Here is a 23,233-nt window from a genome sequence, read left to right as displayed (position 1 = left end):
GAAAAGTGAGTTTTACCGTTTTAAAAATTCTTCTCGTATTTTTATGAATATATAATGAGTGTGTTTGAACCTAATTTGAAAGTCTTTTATCGATACTGTCTGGTTTTACTCAATGGTTTACGGTCAGTCATAAGCTTACCGTCTTTTACACGTGCGTCAAGGAAGGACATGTTTATGAAATATCTGGCGTGTTATGTTTTGATTGGCGTGAACCAGTGTTTCTGGCCTAAGAGCTCACAAAGTAACTATGGTTGCTACGCGACTGGCAGTACGATGCCATCTCGTCGTATTTTTTGCATAATCTCGTGTAATTATCAACTACAAACAAAGCCTCCAAAATGTTTAACACCTTTGAAGCTCATTTTAATATGAAAAGCCAATAGTCTACCGAGACGACCATGGAACTATTTGTCTGTGAATTCAATTAGTTATGTTTGGAACCCCCTAGAAGTTAAATAAGTCACAAGTGGGGATATCTTTAGACCAGTAATTAGCATATCGATAGAAAGTACAGATTGTTATTATATTTTCTTATGTAACCATTTGAGTATAAAAAGGCGACGGCACCAATATCCAGTCAGATATTTGGGATTGTGTCTCTTGCGTGTTACTTCAAGACTTTGGAAACTCTGGCAGTATTAATTTTAGGATTTTCAAGACCTTCACAGCAATGCTTGATTTTTACTGTGGACTTGGTGCAACCTAAAGCCTGCAAGCTAGCCAAAGGACTGCTTACTCTGTCTCAGTGTCTGACCAACGCATAATTTGTCTGTGTAAAAAAACAAAAAAAAATATATCTTTAGGTCGTAAAATGGATCAGCAAAAAGACATAAGAAGCAAACCTTATTGTTTTCACATTAATAGAAAGCGCTGCTCTGATTTACACAAATCCGATATTATGACATGATGGCACTTTAAAAATGTTTGCCTTATTTTATGCATCCATTAATAAATCATTCAATTATCCTACTAATCGTAAGTATGTGTCCATCCACTTTATATAACGGCCGGTTTATCAGCAAAATTTTCACAGTGCATCTGCTGCTAGCAGACAACGTGGACGAAGCAATCTGTGGTAACTATGACATTTCTTGCTCCCGATGTATGTCTTATCATACTGGTAGTTGTCTCGTGTTGTTGTCATGTTGTGTGTTCTCGGTCTAGCCCATACGTATCTGTTCGCCTTTCTTATTTTTTTGTGTCAATGGACCGGTCAGGATTTCTTTCTGTCATTGGAGTAACATTGCGTGGTTGTGGCCGACGACTTATCGTTGTCTCATTCAGCGGCTCGCGTGTAAGAAAGCTATGGCAGGGCACTAACCAAGTGGGGAGATTTTCCCAAGTTGCGCAAAAAATATTTTCGACGGCCCGTTGAGGCCTAAGGCCGAGCAGGAAGGCTTCATAGATTAAGATGGGCTTTCTAAGCATAAAGTTCTGATGCTGAAACTGTTACGTTTTGATAAAAAGTACTGCCCTACATACCCAAAATAAGTGTACACTATAAAGACTTGACGCAATTTTTATTGTCTACTTTTACAAAAATTTACCGCCATTTTTTGACATTCAAAACACCGGAAGTTACACGTGTATACAATTATGCGACCGACGTGATACCGTAATTACATGTAAAACCAAAGTTATACAAAGACAGAGCCTGTACGATAATAAGCAATCTGCCACATTGTCACCGACTTTCTTTTCCGAGGCGAAACCGCTATTGACTTTGGGAACTAGATTCCATTTATACATCAGAGACACGTATTAAAACTTGTGGGAAAACAACGTTGGGGCGGAATTTATTCAAAGTTGCCTTTCCATATTGTGGCAATTCTCTGCACTGTACTTTGGCTTTTCGGATGTTACCACTATATTGATTTTAACAACCCAGCACCCTTTCGTGATCATAGAATAAATCTTTTAATGGGCAGCTCCAAATTTCATTCATCTACAGAATTTTTTAATGAACCATATAATTTTTTAAATTTGTTTCCAAAGTCGGCAATATTCATGTGGGGAAATGGTAAAAATGGCGAAACCAACGAAATTTCTGCTTATCATGCTGTTCGTAATACTGGCTGTTGGTAAGTCTAGCAAAATGAATTTCATAAAAATTGTCACGTTCTCTTTCTTGTGTTGACTGGTGAGTCTGGACCAGGGAAGTTTTCCGTTGTCATTCTCACCCTGGTGTTTCCCCTCTTCTTCTGACTCAATTTTAATCAATACGTCAATCTATCATGGGAAACATTGGTCACAGATATTGCAATCCTTCGTATCTTCAATCTCGAATAATAAATTATTCTCTCTTTCAATCTGCACAGTCTCATATATCTAGTGCCTTTTCCTCGACACACCTCACCTCTTGGGATCGGGATCGAAATCACTAAGTCTCTTGTACACTTTTTTCTGGTCCAGAAATTTCATTCACTTTGGTTCTGTGCACGTAAAATACAGAGAAACAACAGACTAGTGGAAATTAATATGACATATTTAGCTCATGAAAACCCACAGTCTTGATTACAGTAATGTTGTTTTACGTTTAACAGGTGGATCTAGTTCGGACTCTGGCTCGAATTCTGGATCGAGTTCATCCGAGGAGCAGTCCCCAACACATATCATCTATATGCTTGCAGATGACTTGGGTGGGTTTACTAGCAGTTGAAATCGTCACCATTTATTACGGACTTTGAATTCTTCACGGAAAGTAGTGCAATGACAAATACATGTCATGCGATATGTTGGGTACCATAAGTGAGCACAGTTTAGCATAATATGTTGACACTCAAACCAGTCAAATCGGGGGGCGAGGGGTGCTGTTAATATTTTCAACGTCGCTGGTAATTGTATCAGTCTTCGTAGAGCTGGTGCAATGACACAGTGCCGTCAAATTAAAGAGATATATTTTTGACATCTACAAAAATGGCTAAATTTAAGCAAGCTGCTTCTCTTTGGTAGGATGGAACGACTTGAGTTGGCATGACAACTCCATGATCACACCGAACTTGCAACAACTGGCTGACGAGGGCGTCATACTGGAGAACTTGTACACGATGGCCGTTTGCAGCCCGTGAGTATTTCCTTTTGCCTCAGTCCCTTAAATAAAGGTGGAGGGACTGTGATTCGACAAATTATGGTAATGATACTAAGTTGTTGCAATTAAGAGACAAGTCTGTTTCATTGCTTTATCACTAAAAGCGAGAGCAAACGTTAGCATCATTTCTAGGCTGAATCTGTTTGAGTATGTTCATTGCTGAATATCTCTCTGGTAAATTTGTTCACGACTCAAGCGAATTTCTTATTCAACATCAATTGTAGAAGACATTCTACTAAATAACTAGCCTGGCTGACATGTACATGTGAGCTACATATACGCTTCGTTATGAAGAATTAGTGTGTGCGGATAAATTTGTATAGGCTTCGCATTGAGACAGCAAATTCTTTACTTATACTTACTCTCTCTCTCTCTCTCTCTCTCTCTCTCTCTCTCTCTCTCTCTCTCATACTGTAATGGTAGGACACGTACATCTCTTATGACGGGCAAGTACGCGTCACGCACGGGAACCCAGGTGAGATTTCATCAATCGACTATCATACTGATAAGTATTTGTTAAAATATGTGATTCAGACGGTCCATTTCACAGCTGTAGCTCTTTTGTAACAATGTCGCACACAGTTACCAGTCGGACAATACAGGAGAAAACACAGTTGAAGGATAGAAAAAACAATAAAGGGAAAATGTCTACTTTTCCAAAATATCACAATGAGGTCTTCATAAACGCTACAGCATAAACCTGGGGACGAGGTTGCGAATTTCACTTCAAGCTCGGAAAAATAAAATTTTATCCCCTTTAAATCTTCCGCTGCAACATGTTTATGAAATTGAAGGATTCTAAGCTCCAAAAGTCCCCAAAGTCCTAGACTATCACGCTGTTCTTGTTCATCTTTAAGCACCTTCAATTCTTTCCTTGTGCACCCATCGGATTACCAACTGACCTTAAAACGCTGCCCGAGTCATTGAGGGAAGTCGGTTACAAGACATACACCGTTGGCAAGTAAGTGGCCAAATGTCTCTGTAAAGTCTCTTTTATTTTTGTCGTCACAATTTTCTTCCAGAAACTGAGCTCCAAACCACAAATGTGCTTTTTCAAATTCAAACTCCAACAGTTTGATAAGACTTGATTAGGACGGTTTTGACGACTTTCGGTTTCTTATCAAGTACAAGATCGGCAATAAAACATTTACGTTATTGGCTGAACAAGAAAATTGAGATATGGTGTTTGAATTTGCGATTTTTAGGTGGCATTTGGGTATGTGCAAGGAAGAATATCTCCCAAACAGTCGTGGTGTTGACAAATTTTATGGCTTTTACCAAGGAGGAATGGACTACTACACTCATGACCTTTCTGAATACGGTAAGAAATTACGCCAATGCAGGCAATTTTAAGGTAGAATGCGCCTCGTTGACAGATATTCGGACTCTCGCGTTCTTATTATTCTTTTCTGATCTACCACTTGATAGGCTTGTTTTAATGCTCTTGGAGTAAGAAAACTTTTCACTGCCATACATTTTTTCGAAAATCAAACTTTTTTATTATATCCACAGAGCTAACACAGGGATGGCCATGTTGAATTTCAAATATAAGTAAATGTAAGGTACTTTGGTTTGCTAGTACCGAACTTTGTTAGGTGACCCCTGATTTTTATTCTTGATTTGGTAAAGAGTTTAGTAAAGAGTTTAAGTAAATGTGCCTTTCACTTTTGAGGCGCATACTATCTTAAAGCATAGAGAAAGATAGATAGAGTGGCAACGGGTATTGTTTAAGGCGTGAAGCGGTTACGTAACCCATCCATGTTCGCCTCGCCTCAGGTTGCTCTCGCCTCTCTTTTCCGAAGAGTGCCGACCATGAATCCTTCGGTAATTTTCGGATTTTCGCCAATTGTTAAGCGAAAATATGTTCGGCAAAGTTTGTGTTGTTGTTGTCGTGTGGTGCTGAGCAGAATTGACGTGCTGGCGAAAACGGGAGTGTTTTGAGCTTCAGGAAAATGAGTTTTACCGTTTTAAAAATTCCTCTCATATTTTTATGAATATTTAATGAGTGTGTTTGAACCAAATTTGAAAGTCTTTTATCGATACTCTCTGGTTTTACTCAATGGTTTACGGTCAGTCATACCGTCTTTTACACGTGCGTCAAGGAAGGACATGTTTATGAAACTGCTGGCGTGTTATGTTTTGATTGGCGTGAAGCAGTGTTTCTGGCCTGAGAGCTCACAAAGTAACTATGGTTGCTACGCGACTGGCAGTACGATGCCATCTCGTCGTATTTTTCGCATAATCTCGTGTAATTATCAACCACAAACAAGGCCTCCAAAAAGTTTAACACCTTTGAAGCTCATTTTAATATGAAAAGCCAATAGTCTACCGAGACGACCATGGAACAAAAGGCATGCAAGTGTTGCCACTCTGTTTATGTTTCTCTGTGCTTAAAGTCATAAACCCTGGCTCGATTATTTTTTCTGCTGACGGAGAGTAAGAGCTAAATATCTTCGGAAAACGATTTCATGCATTCAAATGTGGCGGATTACCTTGTTTTAGCTATATAATACTAGTATTCGACGCTGTCCGAGCAATTTAAAAGCTAAACAGTCTATCGGAATTTCGATTTACCGTAGGAGCGGTGCCTGGAAAGTATTCTGGTGTTGATTTGCACGAGGACATTGCCAACCAAACATCCATTCGGGTCAATGCTTCATCTACATACTCAACGGTAAATGTACTTCTATGCGACATAACTCGTTGTATCTCACGACAGCTTAGCATAGCATATCATGGCAGAGAAAACATCATAGTATACATAGCATGGCATAGCTTCGAATGCCCTGCACACTTTAGCAAAGCATAAAGTGACATAAAGAGAATTAATCTGACACATATATATTATATTTTGTCCTATGCGTTCTGCGATTGCTCCAATACCATGTGCTACGTATAGACTCTCGAATGCAGCTATCATTAGTGATACAATGTTTGCAATTGTCTTGATGACAAAACTACATCTTTCAACAGGAACTCTTCCGAAATAAAATTCTCCAATACATTGACGACCATGATAAATCTGACCCGATGTTTCTGTTAGTATCCTTCCAACAACCCCACCGACCCCCCGAGGTGAGTACATGGAATTAAATTCCTTCCAATTTCTAAAGCTGTAAACTTTCCGACATGTTTTTGAGTCTGATGATTATCTTGCTTGCTTCATGCCTTTTGTTGTTGTACTGGTAATGGGATCGAACGTACTTTAGAGGAAAGGTTAATTGATAATCGCAGCGGGTTTTCAAAATCAAGTTTAGCCACCAAATTTCAAATAATGAAGATGACAGCGTTTGGGGAGGCCTGCTTCACTTTTATTGCTTTCATTTTGTTAAACTAATATGTACGTCTCCGATGGGGTATCGAGCGTTTGCTTTTGTTGATGTTCACATACAGCAAAGTCCGGCTTGCCAAGCACATATTTCATCATCTACCTCTAATCAATATAATTTCTTTCATCGTTAGGCAAAAATTAAAGAGAGCAGACGTTAAAATCCATCATATATGTACTCGGCCCGATTAGCTAATACGACCACACAAAAAACTAAATTACAAATTTTCTTCACACTCAATAGTACATGCAATAGAACCTTATTTTTCAAAGGAAAGACACGTTGAAAATAATTGTTTTGATTAATTGACCCAAACTTCGTGGGGTAATAAGTATGAATAATATTGGGATCAACTTTTGTAGGAATAAAAGATCTCTCTCTCTCTCTCTCTCTCTCTCTCTCTCTCTCTCTCTCTCTCTCTCTCTCTCTCTCTCTCTCTCTCTCACTTTCTCTCTACCTCTCTACCTCTACCTTTTGCTCTCGACCTCTTCAGTATCAATATCTCTGATAAATAATTATGAGACTGAAAGTACATTTCAATGTGTGTTCATCTTCCTTTACTCGTTCGTTGTCATCCAGGTACCGTCTGAATGGGCAGCTTTATACGCAGACTCCGTGTCAGACCTTGCCAGAAGGAATTACTCAGGTGATGAAGCTCGTTTCCTCATCTATTGAACGTTTCAAAATAAGAATATTACAAATTTTATGGTCTCACTGTGACATCAGATAACGCATTTGGCTTTGCGGAGAATGCAGGGTTGAAAGTTTGTTACGCAAGGGGGTACAATTAAAGCAACTTGATCAAAATCAGAGCGAACTTACTCGATGTATTTTGATTTTGTCAGGTCAAGTCACCATCATGGATGATGTTGTTGGTGATATCCGTGCTAAATTGGAAGAGAAGGGAATGTTTGACGACTCACTGATAATTTTCCACAGTGATGTAAGTATTGTATCATGATGCCGGTTGGTCATTCTCTGATCAAGCGTTTTCAATTGACAACGTGACATTTAGAAACATGTCGACTAATTGCAATTACTCTGCTCATATATACTTGTGCATATTACTGCAATGCTCGCTCAACTGGAAGGCAGCTCGGCACATACCATTACCATGTAGGTGTGACAGCATAATACGTAACTCAATGGATCAATTTCTCGGGTTTGAAAAACTTTGTACCTGTCTTTCACCTTAATTTAGAATGGTGGTTCAGTTCGATTCATGGCCAGTAATTGGCCATACAGGGGTAGCAAAGGAAGCTACTTCGAAGGAGGTATAAAAGCAGCCGGGCTTATTGCTGGGAAAGGAATTCAGAAAACCGGATATAGAAACTATGAGTAAGTATGTTTCACAATCACGAATATTTTACATGACAGAAACACTGTAAAGATATCGTTCCTCAGCCAGTGATGTTGACAAATCTCTATCAATATTAATTGTCATTTATACTGTAGAGATTAAATTGAGACACTGTTGTAAGCAAATGCTCGCCCCGGAGCTGAAAACTTTGTTAAACCTTGCCAAACCAAGTCTAAAATCTGTACCACAGAATATTGCATAATATCTAGTGATATTTGAATTTCGAAATGGTCGGACTCCTGTTACAACTCTCTGAGGAAAGAACAATTTTCAATTTCCATTGATCTGAGACGCTGAAAACTTTACTAAATAAATTTGGGATAAATTTTACAACTGTTTTGATCCAGACAACACTTGTACGTGGATTTCTCGTTGTCTGTGTAGCAGGTGTAGACCTATGTAGATTTTATTTGATTTGTTTTAGACTTTCTTCATTTTTTATCTCCTGTATGTTATTGTTGTTTGCTTTTTTCATTTGTACATATTTCATTTCATTAGGGTGACTGGCTTTGTATAGGTGGTTCGCACCTGTTTCAGTCATCCTATCCTATGTCGGTACTCGTATCGTGTCCGCTGTGGATGAATATTATAAATAAATAAATCCACGAGCTTCTAATGAGTCCCCCCTCCCCGCGAAACGGTAGATATGAAAAGCATTGGAAAATGTTTAGAGTCTAAGTATCTATCCCCGAGGCGCATTCATTTGATAATATGTTCAAGACACATTTAGGTATGCAGTGTTACTTTCTATTTCGTTTTGTAGATTATATCACGTGACTGATATGTACCCAACACTTGTGAAATCTGTCGCTGAAGGCACTATTACCCGTGAGTTCGAATATTTGTATTTTCTGTCGGATAAAGTCATTTCGGTAAAGTAATTTTCATCGCTTGTGTTTTAACAGACTTCGACTGACTTCATTTAGCAGTCATCAGCAGGAAGGAGATCACAACATTAGGAATTTTTGCCCCGATTAAAATTTTTTATGAAATATCTTTGCTCAGCACAAAATAGACTTGAAATCGTTACAATCAAGGACAAATCGGTACAGGATTGTTACAGCAATATCACAAAGCGTTCAGCACTGCACGTTGCAGCCCCGTGACAAATTCAGAAGAGAGATCTCTAGTGAATTAAATGTATGAAAATATATTCGACAAAGCACCTATAAACTTGTCTTCTAACGTTGCCTTTGTTCACAATCGACCATGATAGATGAAATTGACGGTGTTGACATATGGCAGTCACTGTCCACGGGTTCCCAGTCTCCCCGTGCTGAGTTCCTCATTGTGGTTGATGAAGATCTTCCACAACATACCACAGTAGCAGCTCTTAGGTATGATGTTCTAACTACATCCTTGGAAGCATATAGGCAATTATTACGGAGAGAGTACATTTGTTGTATTCATTTGTCAAGTATGGCGAAGTATGTGAGGGGGCGCTCTTGACTTCACGGCCATACAAAACACGAGACTTTTGTGCAGCAGTTCCTCGGGGCTAGTTTGGTTGTCAATAAAGGACGTTAGTTTTAAAGATAAGTATGTTTAAAAGTTGCCCAAGATTATCAATCAGGAAGTCTACATCCCTGCAAGTGTGATAATAACATAAACTTAACTCTTCTTACAGATATCGCGATTGGAAACTAATCGAAGGTTACCCGGCGATCGCAAGACAGCCGGTATTTGCGTTTTGTGAGTATTTCTACCTTTGTCCAAATATTTATATAACTACTGCTGGATCGACGAAAGCAATAGACTTTCCATCGAAAATTCAATGGCTGATAAATGTTGATACAAAAAAATTTCAAATTATGTTGAAAACACTAATATGCTTCCTGCATTCTTAAGATAGCCGCGTATCTTGAAAAATATGTGAACTTTTGTTTGTCACAACACCTGCTTTAGACATAGCCGAATATTGAGTGTATTTTACCTTAGTATCATGTCATAGCTTGCTTGGTGTAGTTTTGCATTTTTAATGGCGTACTACAAAACTTGATCGTGTGTAGTAAAGTTCTTTAGCTGAGAGATAGACCGACTGACAGACAGGCAGACAGACAAACACCAGACAGACACAGCAAACAAACAATCAAACAAACAGACGATAAGAAGAAATCTGAGAGACACAAAGAGGGAAGGATAGAGACGGGTAGGCAAGCAGATAGACGGAAGTCAGGAAGGCTCGGGAACTTTGGTACTCAATGATACTGTAATCCATGGCTCGCTTATGTATCTTCTACAGTCGATCGGTACAAGCCTCCTTATAATGGTATGGACGTTGTAGCTTCTCCTCCTGTAGCAGATACTACAACATGGCTGTTTGATTTGCGAAGTAAGTTACTGTATCCTTTGTTTTTGAGATTCGCGGACTTAGTGCGGATGCAGCATTTTCACGGCCGTCGGTGTATTGTTGCATTTTCCTTCTTATTAACGAAATCACCGCACAGTCCATATTCTAAAGTTTGTGTTTGGAAGTTAGATAGCCAAATATTCGTCTGTGTTAACTTTGATATGAAACCCCAAGCCATTTTGACTTGCATTTAAAGTTTTTTTTGGATTGTTTTTCATGCCATTTCTGCCGTTCCTTTTCTGCATCACCTTATTTTCTCGACGTCCTTTGACATTGAAGGGGGTTTATACACAACAGATTACTTTTTAGCTCACGTGTTCACACGTAGGCTAATGTCATAGCCATGTCTGTCTGTCTGTCCTTGTGTGTGTGTGTGTGTCACTGTACCAAATTGCCAGTTTGTCCACCTATCCTGGGGTGGACAAATCATGGTTAAATTTTCGGGGCAACCTTTGACTGGGCGTAGAATATTTGTGAATACGTCCATCCTTCATCGGTAGTGACATTCATGCTGAAAGTCACAACTTAATAGCAATTTTTGATCATAAAGACGCTGAAGCAGGTGTACCTTTGACTTGCTTTTCCAAGTGGAAGAAGGAGACGAAGTACCACCTTTGTTTATAATTATACTCATGTGTATACGTATACAAAAGACATAGTTTGTCCTAAATACACAAGCAAGTGATTTGTACATTGTTAATCACCCCCGGTAAATTGCTGCTTTCTCTCACATTTTCCGGCATTATGAAACACAGCTATCTTTGTACATAATCACCTGGCAAAGTTAGAAGTAATATACGTTTATATTCCTCTTGTTACAATGATTTATTTAACGAAGTTTTCGTCATGGTTATATATGTGCAAATATGGTCCAAAGTATCCAGGTGTTAAACATGCATATTATCCATTCATACATATGTGGGACACAAGAATGATATAGGTGCTGCTGTCACAAAGGGACAAAATGGCGGGTTTTACTCTATTTATCGGGGTGGGAAAAGTATGGTGAAATCTGGTAGCAGCTTTGCCTAGGCGTGGAGCATTAGTGAATAATTCGAACCTTTTTTTGCAGTGACAATCATGATCAAAAAGGTAACTTTGAACTGGTTTCTAGCTCATTATGATGAAGGAGAAAACCCCCTTTGACGTTGTTTTTTAAGTTGACAAACTACTGTCTGAGTACCCGCTCTGACTATATTAACACCCATGCAGTATAAATACAAAAGACATGGTTTTTCCTAAACGCACAAGCAAGTGATTTGTACATTGTTCATCACCCCCGGTAAATTGCCGCTTTCTCTCACATTTGCCGGCATTATGAAACACAGCTATCTTTGTACATAATCACCTGGCAAAGTTAGAAGTAACATACGTTTATGTTCCTCTTGTTACAATGATGTATTTTATCGAAGTTTTCGTCACGGTTATATAAGTGCAAATTTTTTCCATACAATATGGTTTCTCTATGGAGACGGTAATGACAGTGTAGACATATATCAAGAAATACTGCACCAAATTTTATGAAACTTTTCACAGATGACAATCTCAGAACATTATGGAAAAAAAACAAAACAAAACAAAACTAGCCGTATTATGATGATACTGTGAGTGTCATGTTAATTATCTGCTCATTTGCATACTTAATAAACTTTTGTTATTAGTGACATAACTCTGAAATTCCTGCACCAAACTTGATGATACGTGCAACAAATATTGATCTGATATATATCTAATAAAACCAAGAATCATTGGGCAGTGTAAAGTTAATAAACAGCGTATTTGCATATTTTATGAAGTTTATAACTAGTCAAATAACTGTGATATAACTGCACCAAATTTGATGAATTCTGCTGAAGATACTGATCTGACTATTATCTAACTGTGGTGTAAAGCACTTAGTAGTGTCAAGTTAATTAAGGCTTCATTTGCATATTCAATGAACTTTGTAATTAGGTATATAGCTCCGAAATTACGGCACCCTAATCAGCGAAATCTGGTAAAGATATTGATCTGATAAATATCTAATTGTACTGACAAGCATTTGGCAGCGTCAAGTTAAGAATGAGCTCATTTGCATATTTTATGAAGTTTTTTAATTAGTCATAAAACTCCAAAATAACTGCACCAAATGTGATAAAATCTGCTGCAGATACTGATCTGACAGATATCTAATTGTGGTGTAAAGCATTTAGTTATGTGGAGTTAATTAAGGGTTCATTTGCCTATTTCATGAACTTTGTAGTTGGTGATATTACTCCAAAATTACAGCATTACATTTGATGAAACTTGCTACAGATATTGATCTGATAAATATTTAATTGTACTGAGAAGTATTGGGTGTGTCAAGTTAATTATTAGCTCACTCACATATTAAATAAAGTTTTGTAATTATTGATTTAACTCTGTGCGAAAATTGATGAAACCTGCTACATGTAATGATATCACAGATATCTGATTGTTCTTATTACACGCCTCACACGGGTGTCGATTATATTGGTATGAATGTGGTTTATTGACAGGAATATTGAAAAACATAATACAATAAATCCGCGTCAGAGATAGTTACTCTAGCAGTAGACCGTATACACGTCTAGTCTTATCAGAAATCTGTCTTCCACTCCGTCTCGTGTGCTCAATCGAACTGCTGTCAGAATATACAACGTCTGTCTTTGTTCGTGTCTTTGTTCGTGTGTTTTGGTTAGTGATTATATCCTGAGGTCTGCAAATGTTGCATAACATCTCCTTGCTCGTTGATTTGTCACTTTGATATAAGACAGGTCAAAGGTACAATTGTCTTACACAACTTCATAACAATTAAAAAGTATGCAGTAATTCATGCCATACTGCATTACTTCATGCATCCAGTAGTATCTGATAAATGTCAATACATGTCAAGTCGAGTCATCAGCAGTCGATTTCAATGCTTAATAACTAAGTTTGTAATTTTGCCAAATTTTGTCAAAGTCATTCCTTCCATTTAGGGGTCACATTAGTAGGTCAAATTGTTCTGTTATGTATAAATGCTAAAATTTTCTAGTCTGTTAACCGACTATTAATGAACCTGTTGTAAAACACGTGAGCATATTCAGTTCATATCTGGTTTACAATATTTAAATGAATTTTGTTCCACTTAAAGTATATTGAAAATACAAACTATATGCAGTGCATTATGAACAATATAGAATCTATTTCTTGACTCTCACGTGAACTGACTAAAATTGAATTCTTAACAAATTCACAGCGCATTTCGCACCTGCAGACAGCGTTCAAAGAATTGTGACATACGTTTAAGAGTATGCAAGAAACGGACGCTCACAAGATACTTATTAGTAAGGAAAGCAAACCATGCGTTACAGTTTAATTAGTTGCAAGGTTGTAAGGCAGGTGACAAATATTCATACTCTTATTTCCCCATGTTTCAGATGACCCCTACGAAGAGTACAACATAGCGGATGATTATCCATGTCTGCTTCATTTCTTGCAATGTAAACTGGACGCTTACCGAGAGGTGTCGGTCCCGCCTCTGTTTCCCCCTGAAATTCCAAACTGCGACCAAACACTCTATGAAGGTTACTGGAGCCCAGGGTTCTGTTAAAGAATTCGCAGTGTGACAAAGGAATGTATGAAGAAAAAATTCTCAGTGATGATGTACTCAGAGTTTCACTTTTATGTGAGGCAAATTCGTAACACAATACTTAGTGTCGATTCCTTACTCGCGGGCATTTTGGTCGCAAAAGGGAGTTGTCTATATAACTGTAGTTTCTTAGATGTACTCTAGTTAATGTAAGTGCTGTATCTAAATATTAAAGGAATACTGAAAAAAGACCAAAGTTTTGTGCATTCGTGATATGATTAGTTATGCATCTCTCCATCGTGTGTACCAGTTCTATAACTTCATGTTACCGGATTCTCCACCATGATTTGCTTGATTTCTTTTGTCGACAATAATATTAGCACTACATCAAACTTTTCCAGTTCACTTATTCGTCTGCTGTACCCTTACTTAAATGGTCATTTCTGCTGATGTAAGATGACGCAAACGGCCAAAATGGACAAGATTTTAAAGGGGAAGTTCACCAAGGATGATTTTTACATATGTGCTAGCTTTGTGGTCACTTTCCCCGGAAAAGCTATTTTCGCCATTTATAACTTGCAAGATTTTTCACAAAAAACGATAGAAATAGTACAGGAAGTTGCCCATGTAATTTGAATCATGGGAAAAAGCGCCAAGCTTGGAGCTTGCATAATGTGATATGGAAGGGACCATTTTCCCATGGGTATGGCATTGTCCACTCACCCATGCTTATACCAGGCTGTGCGTATTTACATAATTTTTGTTTATACTGTTTATTCTTGCATAAACAATGAATCACTTATAATAAACTTTCCACTGTCAGATTTTGTGTTGCTGTTTACTACTGTGTTACTGTGAGTGGACAATGTGGGGGCCATACCCGTCCGAAGATGGTCCCTTCCATATCACATTATGCAAGCTCCAAGTTTGGAGCTTTTTTCCCATGATTCAAATTACATGGGCAACTTCCTGTACTATTTTATCGTTTTTTGTAAAAAATCCTGCGAGTTATAAATGGTGAAAATAGTTTTTCCTGGGTAAATGACCACAGAGCTACCACATATGTAAAAATCATCCTTGGTGAACTTCCCCTTTAAGCTCTCTGTGGATAAATACAGATTATTTGCGTTTCAATGGAAACAGTAAATAGTCAGTCACAAACCAATGGCACTTCTCCTTATCATCGCCAACTAGTTATTTTATTTTCTGTACCAGAGGCAGTAATGTTATAATTAGGATTTGATATCTTTTCAGTTTTTAAAGCCATGCAATTGTGTAAAGCTATGGTACCATGGTATTGAGCCAGAGGTCGTTTTCTTCTGTTAACAGCTCTAATGACACATCTATTAAGGGACTTCCTCCCTGGTGTCAAGAAGAGGACGCTTTGCAATTAGGTCGACCTTGTGCTCGCTTACTCCCACTTATAAAAGTAATATATGTATCTGATTTTAAGCAAAACTGGCACAACGAATAGAGACAGCATACAGCATACAGGCTTTGTCTGCATCATTTCTTATTAACTGTACTTTGTGAGTGATGCAGTATTTATGAACCTAAGCGTGTATTCGGCTAGAAATGATAAATTTCTTGTACTTACTTCCGGCAACTAGAACAACGCGTTGTCGCAGGTGGCTTGATTCAAAAGTATTCTGCTCTTTACACATTTTCAGACTAGAAATCTTTAGCTTTACTTTTGTTACATTGTCACTCACCGCATTCTGTTCAAAATTTAACTATTGGGTCGAATAGATTAAGTCAAGTAATAAAAATTATGGCCTTATAAGCATCTTCCAAGCAAACTCTGTAGAGTCTATGATAATGATAACCTCTCTGCTTATTGAAATACGCCATGTACTCAGTAAGTGGAGAAATCCTACATGTAATGTTACTTTATTGCATACACGGGAATTTCTCGTTCGGTAGGCACTTACGAGATGTAGTCAAAGTTGATGAGCAGAAATGTGCAAATCTACGAGTATATCACCCTTTGTTCCCGCTGAAAACAAAATTGGTGACATGCCAAATACAATTGTTCGTCGCGGGAAAATTCATCAGTTACATTTGAACTCTACTCTGGATACAAAACTTTAAAATTGCACATTATACAATATTATATTACCGTGTAATAAAGGGAAAGTGGCTTCAGACATCAGCCATCTCGTCTTGTATGTGCTTTGGTGTGTTTAGTGTCTGAGTTGTGTTTGGCTGTTAGTGCGGAAATTAACAAGCGAGTCGTTAATTTTCAAATTACCCATGGCGAGACGTGGGCGTAGTCAGATGTGTCCTTGACAGCAGTGACTCTTTTTTTATCCCCACGTTTCGAAACCAGAGCGGTCTCTTCCTCAGTCGCCTAAGATATGTGTATATCTTTTTTTTTATGTCATGTCGATATTGTTGATCTCCTGTTCTTTTAGCAGTGAAGCCAAAATGCCTATGTTTGGATCGTAATGTGTTCGTTCGTTCATTGACTTGTTTCTAATGCAATGGACTTTAGCCTTAATCAGTGTGTCGCTGATGTTCGTATTTCTTTTGTAAGCGATGATCGGTTGTTTAGGAAAAAATTCCTTAATGTTTCGTCCTTTTCTATGTGATCCCAGTTTTCACACAGAGCTAGTTTGATAGCTTGTGTCTTTATGTATGGGCTATATCTTGTTGTGAACACAAGTGTGTTTTTCGTTCTGTTTTTTGTTCGCTGGTGTTGTAATTGCGTAATTCTGGTGGCGAACTTTGTTTGTGATGTAATTCTAGAGATTTCATCCTGTCTCTAGCCACGTTCAACTAATCTTGCATTGAATGAATTGACTTTAGCACTAAAGTCATTCTCATTGTTCCAATTTCTGATGTACCTTAGTGTTTCGCCTTTGATCAGGCCTTTAAAGGTAGATTTTGGATGGCATGATGTTCTATGTAGGAATTGAAACGTATCTGTGGTTTTCATGCGCGTTCTTATGTCCAGTATTTTCTCACTGTTATGTCGTTGACCTTTGTATACCACAAGATCGAGGTATGTCATCTCATGTGTCGAGCTTCAAACGAAAATTTGAAAGTAGGGTGCATTATGTTGATGCCTGATGTGAATTCGTTCAGTTCGCGTTCTGTTCCTATAAAGATCATGAAAACATCGTCTCTGAATCTAAGCCAGAGTAATATTTTCGATTTGTATTCACGTATTATTTTCATTTCCGTTTGATGAAATGTGATATCAGCCACATTCGGAGACGACGGAGAACCCATCGATACACCCAGGATCTGTTTATAGAATTCGTTATCGAATTCAAATTTGTTGTTTTTGAGAATAAGTGTTAGCATGGCTAACAGGTATTCTGTTGGTGGCATTTTCATTGTTGTTCCCTGGTTGCTGTTTTGGGATCGTTCTGCGTCTAATGCTTCGCCTATAAGTTGAGTGGCTTCGTCGTGTTGTGTGTTGGTGTACATAGACACCACATCTAATGTGACTAATATTGCATTATCCGGAATTTTGATAGTTTCGATTTTCCGGATAAATTCAGTGGTGTCTTTGATGAATGTTGATTGTTTTACGACGACTTGTTTAAGGAAATGATCGACGAATTCTGACATGTGGAATGTTGGGCTTGAGCACCCGCTTATGATAGGGCGACCTGCGAATTTCGTCTTTGGTGGCGACGGTTTATGTATCTTAGGTAATAGATACCATCGTGGTGTCCGTATTTTGAGGTTAGACAGTGGTAAGGGAATACTCAATTCCGAGCAATGATTGGGCCTTTCTTCGCTTCGTTTAACATCTACGAAAGAGCCGCAAATGAACTAACCTTGATCGTTTCTACAGCTAGATATGGATATAATAGACGTAATTGGATGAAAATTTGCCATTTTCTGACCACATTGTAAATACATTCGCTGCCATCTTTATTGATGTTTCCATTAATTTTGGTGCATGTATCAACCACAGTATATCTCTTCTTCCAAAATCATATCGAAAAATGCATAGTGTTCGACTTAAAATGGAACCTGTGTGTGCTTAATCACAGCTAGCCTAAATAGGTTGTATTTTAATTCATTGTACACCGAAATTGTTCGATCAAACAAAATAATTAGAGACAATGTTATTGAACGTTGCAGCTATTTGTTACTGATTCTGAACTAAAAGCAAAATGTTTTTAAAAAATCAACATACTTAGTTAATACTTTCATAGATGTAAAACAGGGGCGGGTGAATAAGTTGCCTTATTTAAAAATACTCCCTCAACGGCCGCACAGTTTTCTCCAGCGCGCCGATGAGGCACATACATGTATACCAATGTGAGATGTAAACAGGATCGTTTATTCCTACCTAAGGGTATATTTACTTGGTGGCGCCGTTAAATCCAACACCATAGTGTGTTTGAGGGATGAAATGATAAATATATAGAAGTCAGTATGTCGTTCGAATAGCAGGGCCATGTGTAATTGTTACAGCATTCACCATCGTCCGAAACAAACTAATACAGGGGGGAGAGAGAAATACTCATTTAAATTCGCTGGTACTTACATCAGTAAATTGAAACAGTAATATAATAGAGGGGAAAATGAAACTTCCTAGGTTTTCAAATCATTTTTCTTGACATATCGTTTGCGCATATACGAGTAATATTACATGCATATGTACTTGTCTTTATTTGCGCTAAAGTTGCCTACCTTCCCAGTCATTTATTTCTTGACAGAAGTTGCACACTTTCCCGGCAGTTTCTTCTTCAATTTTTTTACATTTACATTTAGCTAGGTCATAATTTTCCACGCCGCTACAATCTGTCCGGAGATTGTCGTCCAATGGGTCCCTTGAAACCGTTCAACAGTGGACGCGCAGATACAGCCGCAGGACATGGGGCGCCTTGAAACCGTACGTGTTACGGAACGGGCGCGAGTTCCGTACGGCTTTTTTTAGCGCACGCTAAATTCTATTGTTCTCGATGGTAGATGTATAATAATGTATTGTATTGTATTGTATTGTATTATATTGTATTGTATTGTATTGTGTAGTATTGTATTGTACTGTACTGTACTGTGCTGTGCTGTGCTGTATTTACTGTACTGTACTGTAATGTACTAGCTGTGCTGTACTGTTCTGTTCTGTAGTATACTATGCTGTACTGCACTGTACTGTACGGTGTTAAATACGTATTTCATCACATGATGAAAACAATGCAAATTGCAAAAAAAATCATAAAGTCTACAATCTGATGGGGTCATAAAAATAGTTTTAACTGAACTAGTTCTGTCCGTGGCCTGGGTAAATTGTACATTATGATGTATCTTTACTATATAGAAAGTGTGTATCTGTGTAAGGTATTGATGTTGCCAATCACAAGAGATGCGAAATGAGTACATGGACGTCATTAAATATTCGGAAAAATATACATATAGGCTTTGGTAATAAATAAATAAATATATTAACAATACGTAAAGGGGAAAAATCTACTCAATCATAGCTGACAAATAAGAATAGCGTATTTTAAAACGCGTGTTTAGATAGAAAATAGATTATAAAACGTTCAATGTTTTTTTTTATTTACTGGCTTGGAACAATGGGCTTTCGCCCAATTACAGTTCCAGCAAAAGAAAAAGAACTGACAAAGAGTACAACAAAGAAACAAAGACAGTAACAACACAGTTAAAAAAAACCATTATATTATATCATGCTACCATGCGCTATTGTGATTGGACGAGAGCTCATTCAACCGATGCTAAAATACTGTTTTAGCATTGATAGCGGTGGTAAAACGGGCCCCTAAACCAGCATTTTCGAAAATTGCCCGATCGGTGCATTTGAACGTACCTATCTAAACCATACACCCTCGAGAAAAACCGAAATAGTCCACTTTGTTTCAAAGACCGAAGACCGAATTTTGATACACAGATAAAGTGTGGGTCTGTAACTCACCTCTTGGTGTAAATAAGTTGGGATACATGATGAAAGACATCTCTGAAGCAGCACATTCGGGGTGTGATGCACAAATATTAGGGCGACATAGCGCACCGCGAACTTTGCTTGATATTGCGGGAGCGACTGATCTTTAAAATGAAGATAGTATTCGTTCATACACAAATAAATTGACACTTCCTCACACCAACGGTATTTCACATATTCTTTACCAAAATTTTGGCTGTAACTGACCGGGGAGTGTCCTAACTGACCGGGGAGTGTCCTAACGATGTAGACCAAGAAGTTCAAAATAACAATGGGATGACTCCTGGCAACTGCGACGAAATTTGACATCAAATGCAACGAGCAGTGTCAGCGTCCAGCTCTCCCTGCATCGGGAACACACGCACAACTGTTCATCACATTTGCAGTCATCGCACGTCTCGATTATTTCAAAACTGCTTGTTTTCTTGCGCAATTAACGTCCAAATTATCCATCAAAAATAGATCCTGTAACTTCTCTTTGCCGTTTATTTTAATGTCGCGACGCGGCGACGGTCGACTTATACAGTAAACGCGTATGCGGTACAGAATTATGACACAAATCTATTTTTAGTATGCCAAAAATCCAGGACTATTGTTCTTATGTAAATTTACGAAAAAAATTGTTACTTTTTTCTTTTGATTTGAGCTCTTGACCCATTTTCTGTGTGAGTTCAGCAGGTATTTTTGACAAGACAGTGTTCATGTTGCATGCCAATAAAATGCAATGTCGATATGAACTTAATGCGTATTTATCGTAGGATACTGTGCCTGTACGTAATCCCAACTTATAAAATATGCTCGGTCTCGGGCGCAGAAATTCCGACGTTCGATCTCTCAGACGTACGTTTTCTGCATTTGGGGCTTAGAGTGATGATATACCCAAGTAAGACAACAAAGACACGCAAGTTGATATAATATAATAGCAATAATCCCCTTCGCAGTCGGGTATACACGAGATTTTGGTACAATTCGCTCCATATAGCACTCGCCTATCGGCTCGTGCTATATGTCGCGCATTGTACCGAAATCTCGTGTATACCCTCCTGCGGCGGGGGTTATTGCTTAAATCATTGGTAAAAATTACAGATCTAAAAAGAATAAACATTCTTAAATAAAAATCTGCGAAATTGCCCATACTTACAATTAAAAATATCAAAAGTCTCATTGTTTGAAATATTATTCAAAGTTTTCATAGTTCTTTGTAAAAATGCTGAAGAATGAGCAATGACTCTTGATACACTATGTTTAAAATGTTGTTTTGAGCGCAGAGTGCGAGAAGGCACATGCAGACAGACACGCGCTAGAACTTCGGAGCTGTTATAAAAGAGAACATACATTTGTAAAAGAAGGTGCATCCATAAAACTCCTACGCTCTTGTAGAGATGGAATTTTGTAAAAAGGTACAGAAATGGTTGTAGTAGCCAGATGAGTAGGTTATGCCAGTTCTACCGCACAAGTATTTGAGAAATTTACACTGAACTCTTTCGAGACGGTGAATGAGATACAGCTGGTGTGGAGACCATACTTGACTGGCATACTCAAGCTGGCTCCGGACAAGTGTTATATACAGGGTTTTGAGAGTGTTGACATTGCTAAAATTACGTGAGTTACGTTTTATAAAACCTAGCAGCTTGAAAGCTTTAACAGTAATTGTATTAATGTGCGCAGAGTAGTTTAGATTTTGGGTGAGAAGAACACCAAGGTCTTTAACTGATGTTACTCTGCATAAATTGTCACCATTAATACTATAATCATGCATAATGTGAGTTTTCTTGTTCGTAAAGGAAATAACCATACATTTTTTAAAATTCAGTTTTAGTTTCCATGTCGTGCACCATCTCTCAATGTGGTTAAGGTCTTGTTGAAGAGAACTGCAGTCCGAGTTGTTAGAAATTTGCCAATACAATTTTGAGTCATCTGCATACAATGACATGAAACTTGAAACTGAAGAACAGATATCATTAACATAGAGAATAATAATAAAGTAATACACGGCAAACAAAATACTTTTGAAATGTTTACAATATCTATTATTCATACATTAAATATGTTTTTAATGTTTTCATAACTATGTGTCTTCGAGTGATACTTTTTTATTTTTATTACGAGAGAATTCCAGCTGTTGGTTGCTGAATAATTTATTTGATGTTTATTTTGTGATAAATTTATTTCAGGCACATAAAAATTATCTCCAGTTGAAAAAAAAACCGGGTGGGCATAGTCATGGGCGTTGAACGAAGGTACCAAGCTTTGTCACGGGCATACACTGCTTATTCAGTACATCGAAACAGGTGTGATATTTACACAGCTTATGAACATCTAATACGTCTAGTTGTCTGAGTAAAAAGGCAGTATGGGCACGGAATTTACATGTATGTTTAACGAGTTGCGTTATTAAACAAGCGTCGGCTTGTCGAAATCTCTTTGTTATTTCCTTTGGACTTGAAATCTTTAACTGTCTCTTCACATCGGCAAAACAAGCAAATTTATATGAATTTCAATATTTTCCCTATCTTGTATGTACAGTTTCTTGCCTGTCCCCAAAATGATGTCGAAGTGCCTGTTGTTTAACTGTATAATGCAGTATGTACGCATGTATGTGGCGTCCACTGTTATTGCTGATGACTGAATTTTAGCCCTTCCCGAACACGGATTAATTTGTTATCAATAACGTCATATATTGTTCATAATGCGATATGTTGGCTAGGCTATCCCAGCGTTCATCAGGACAGTGAATGAAAAATGTACTTGTTTTAAAAACCAAAGCAGTTACCGTATTACCAAAGTTACGCTCTCTACCCATACAATAAAGCGTTATATGATATGACCTTCTACTCGAAAATATGTCGGCCAGGATTTACGCTTTCGCTATTCTTGATTTCTCATAAATTGTGAAATTATCGTCGAATCTACCACGTCAATTGTATTCGCTTAAAAAATCTATCGCCTGTGCAGTAAATCCGAAGAACAAAATTTTTTCAATAACTTTAGTGATTTGAATTTTTGCTCAAAGAAAATATCTCCTCGAATTTATTTAGCTATTTCATCAAGCAGATAGAAGCTCACTCGATATTGTACTGACAATTCTCTGACAGAAATTGATGCATTCCATTACAAGAGGGCAGACAAGATTCTTTAACAGTAATATTATTCGTCATCGAAGGCAAGGCGTATCCCTAAGGTTAGCATTCATCTGATTTGATAAAAGGCTCCTAACTTCCTTAGTTTTAAAATTGAGGGCTATCATTCTATTGGCGAATTTCAGGAGACTTTTTATTCACTCGGCTTAACAAACATTAACGCCATTCAGGTTGCTATGAGACACATCCGGGGATTTTACTCTCGGTTAATATGAGCCTATGCGCTGCGTTATAAGGTTAGAATGGCTTGAATATGACTCTGAATTTCTAAAATGTCCGGAATGTCGAACAAGCAAATTTATATGAATTTCAATATTTTCCCTATCTTGTATGTACAGTTTCTTGCCTATTCCCAAAATGATGTCAAGGTGCTTATTGTTTAACTGTATAATACAATCTGTACGCATGTATGTGGCGTCCACTGTTATTGCTGATGACTGAATTTTAGCCCTTCCCGAACACGGAT

The 23,233-nt window shown here is 37.8% G+C and overlaps 1 protein-coding gene across 1 annotated transcript; it reads left to right on the top strand.

Moving 5' to 3' along the window:
• Positions 1 to 975: 975 nt before the first annotated feature.
• Positions 976 to 13,957, top strand: LOC139131201 (arylsulfatase B-like). The gene is made up of 17 exons (XM_070697167.1): positions 976 to 1,075; positions 1,996 to 2,081; positions 2,544 to 2,639; positions 2,953 to 3,064; positions 3,512 to 3,563; positions 3,946 to 4,049; positions 4,294 to 4,409; positions 5,668 to 5,762; positions 6,062 to 6,163; positions 6,997 to 7,063; positions 7,263 to 7,360; positions 7,619 to 7,755; positions 8,541 to 8,605; positions 8,994 to 9,114; positions 9,405 to 9,469; positions 10,020 to 10,109; positions 13,550 to 13,957. Exons 2-17 carry the CDS (start codon positions 2,018 to 2,020, stop codon positions 13,720 to 13,722), a joined length of 1,557 nt encoding a protein of 518 aa, XP_070553268.1. The 5' UTR covers positions 976 to 1,075; positions 1,996 to 2,017; the 3' UTR covers positions 13,723 to 13,957.
• Positions 13,958 to 23,233: the final 9,276 nt, after the last annotated feature.

The sequence above is a fragment of the Ptychodera flava genome, chromosome 4 (genome assembly GCF_041260155.1).
Source record: "Ptychodera flava strain L36383 chromosome 4, AS_Pfla_20210202, whole genome shotgun sequence".
NCBI classification, from domain to species: Eukaryota; Metazoa; Hemichordata; class Enteropneusta; family Ptychoderidae; genus Ptychodera; species Ptychodera flava.
Note: the sequence above shows the minus strand (reverse complement) of the source record. Positions and strands in the feature narration are given on the sequence as shown.

Coding starts and splice junctions, on each gene's coding strand:
- LOC139131201 (XM_070697167.1), top strand. CDS start 2,018: ATGGTAAAAATGGCGAAACCAACGAAATTTCTGCTTATCATGCTGTTC. Junction 5,763..6,061: donor CTTCATCTACATACTCAACG/GTAAATGTACTT, acceptor ATCTTTCAACAG/GAACTCTTCCGAAATAAAAT. Junction 10,110..13,549: donor ATGGCTGTTTGATTTGCGAA/GTAAGTTACTGT, acceptor CCCATGTTTCAG/ATGACCCCTACGAAGAGTAC.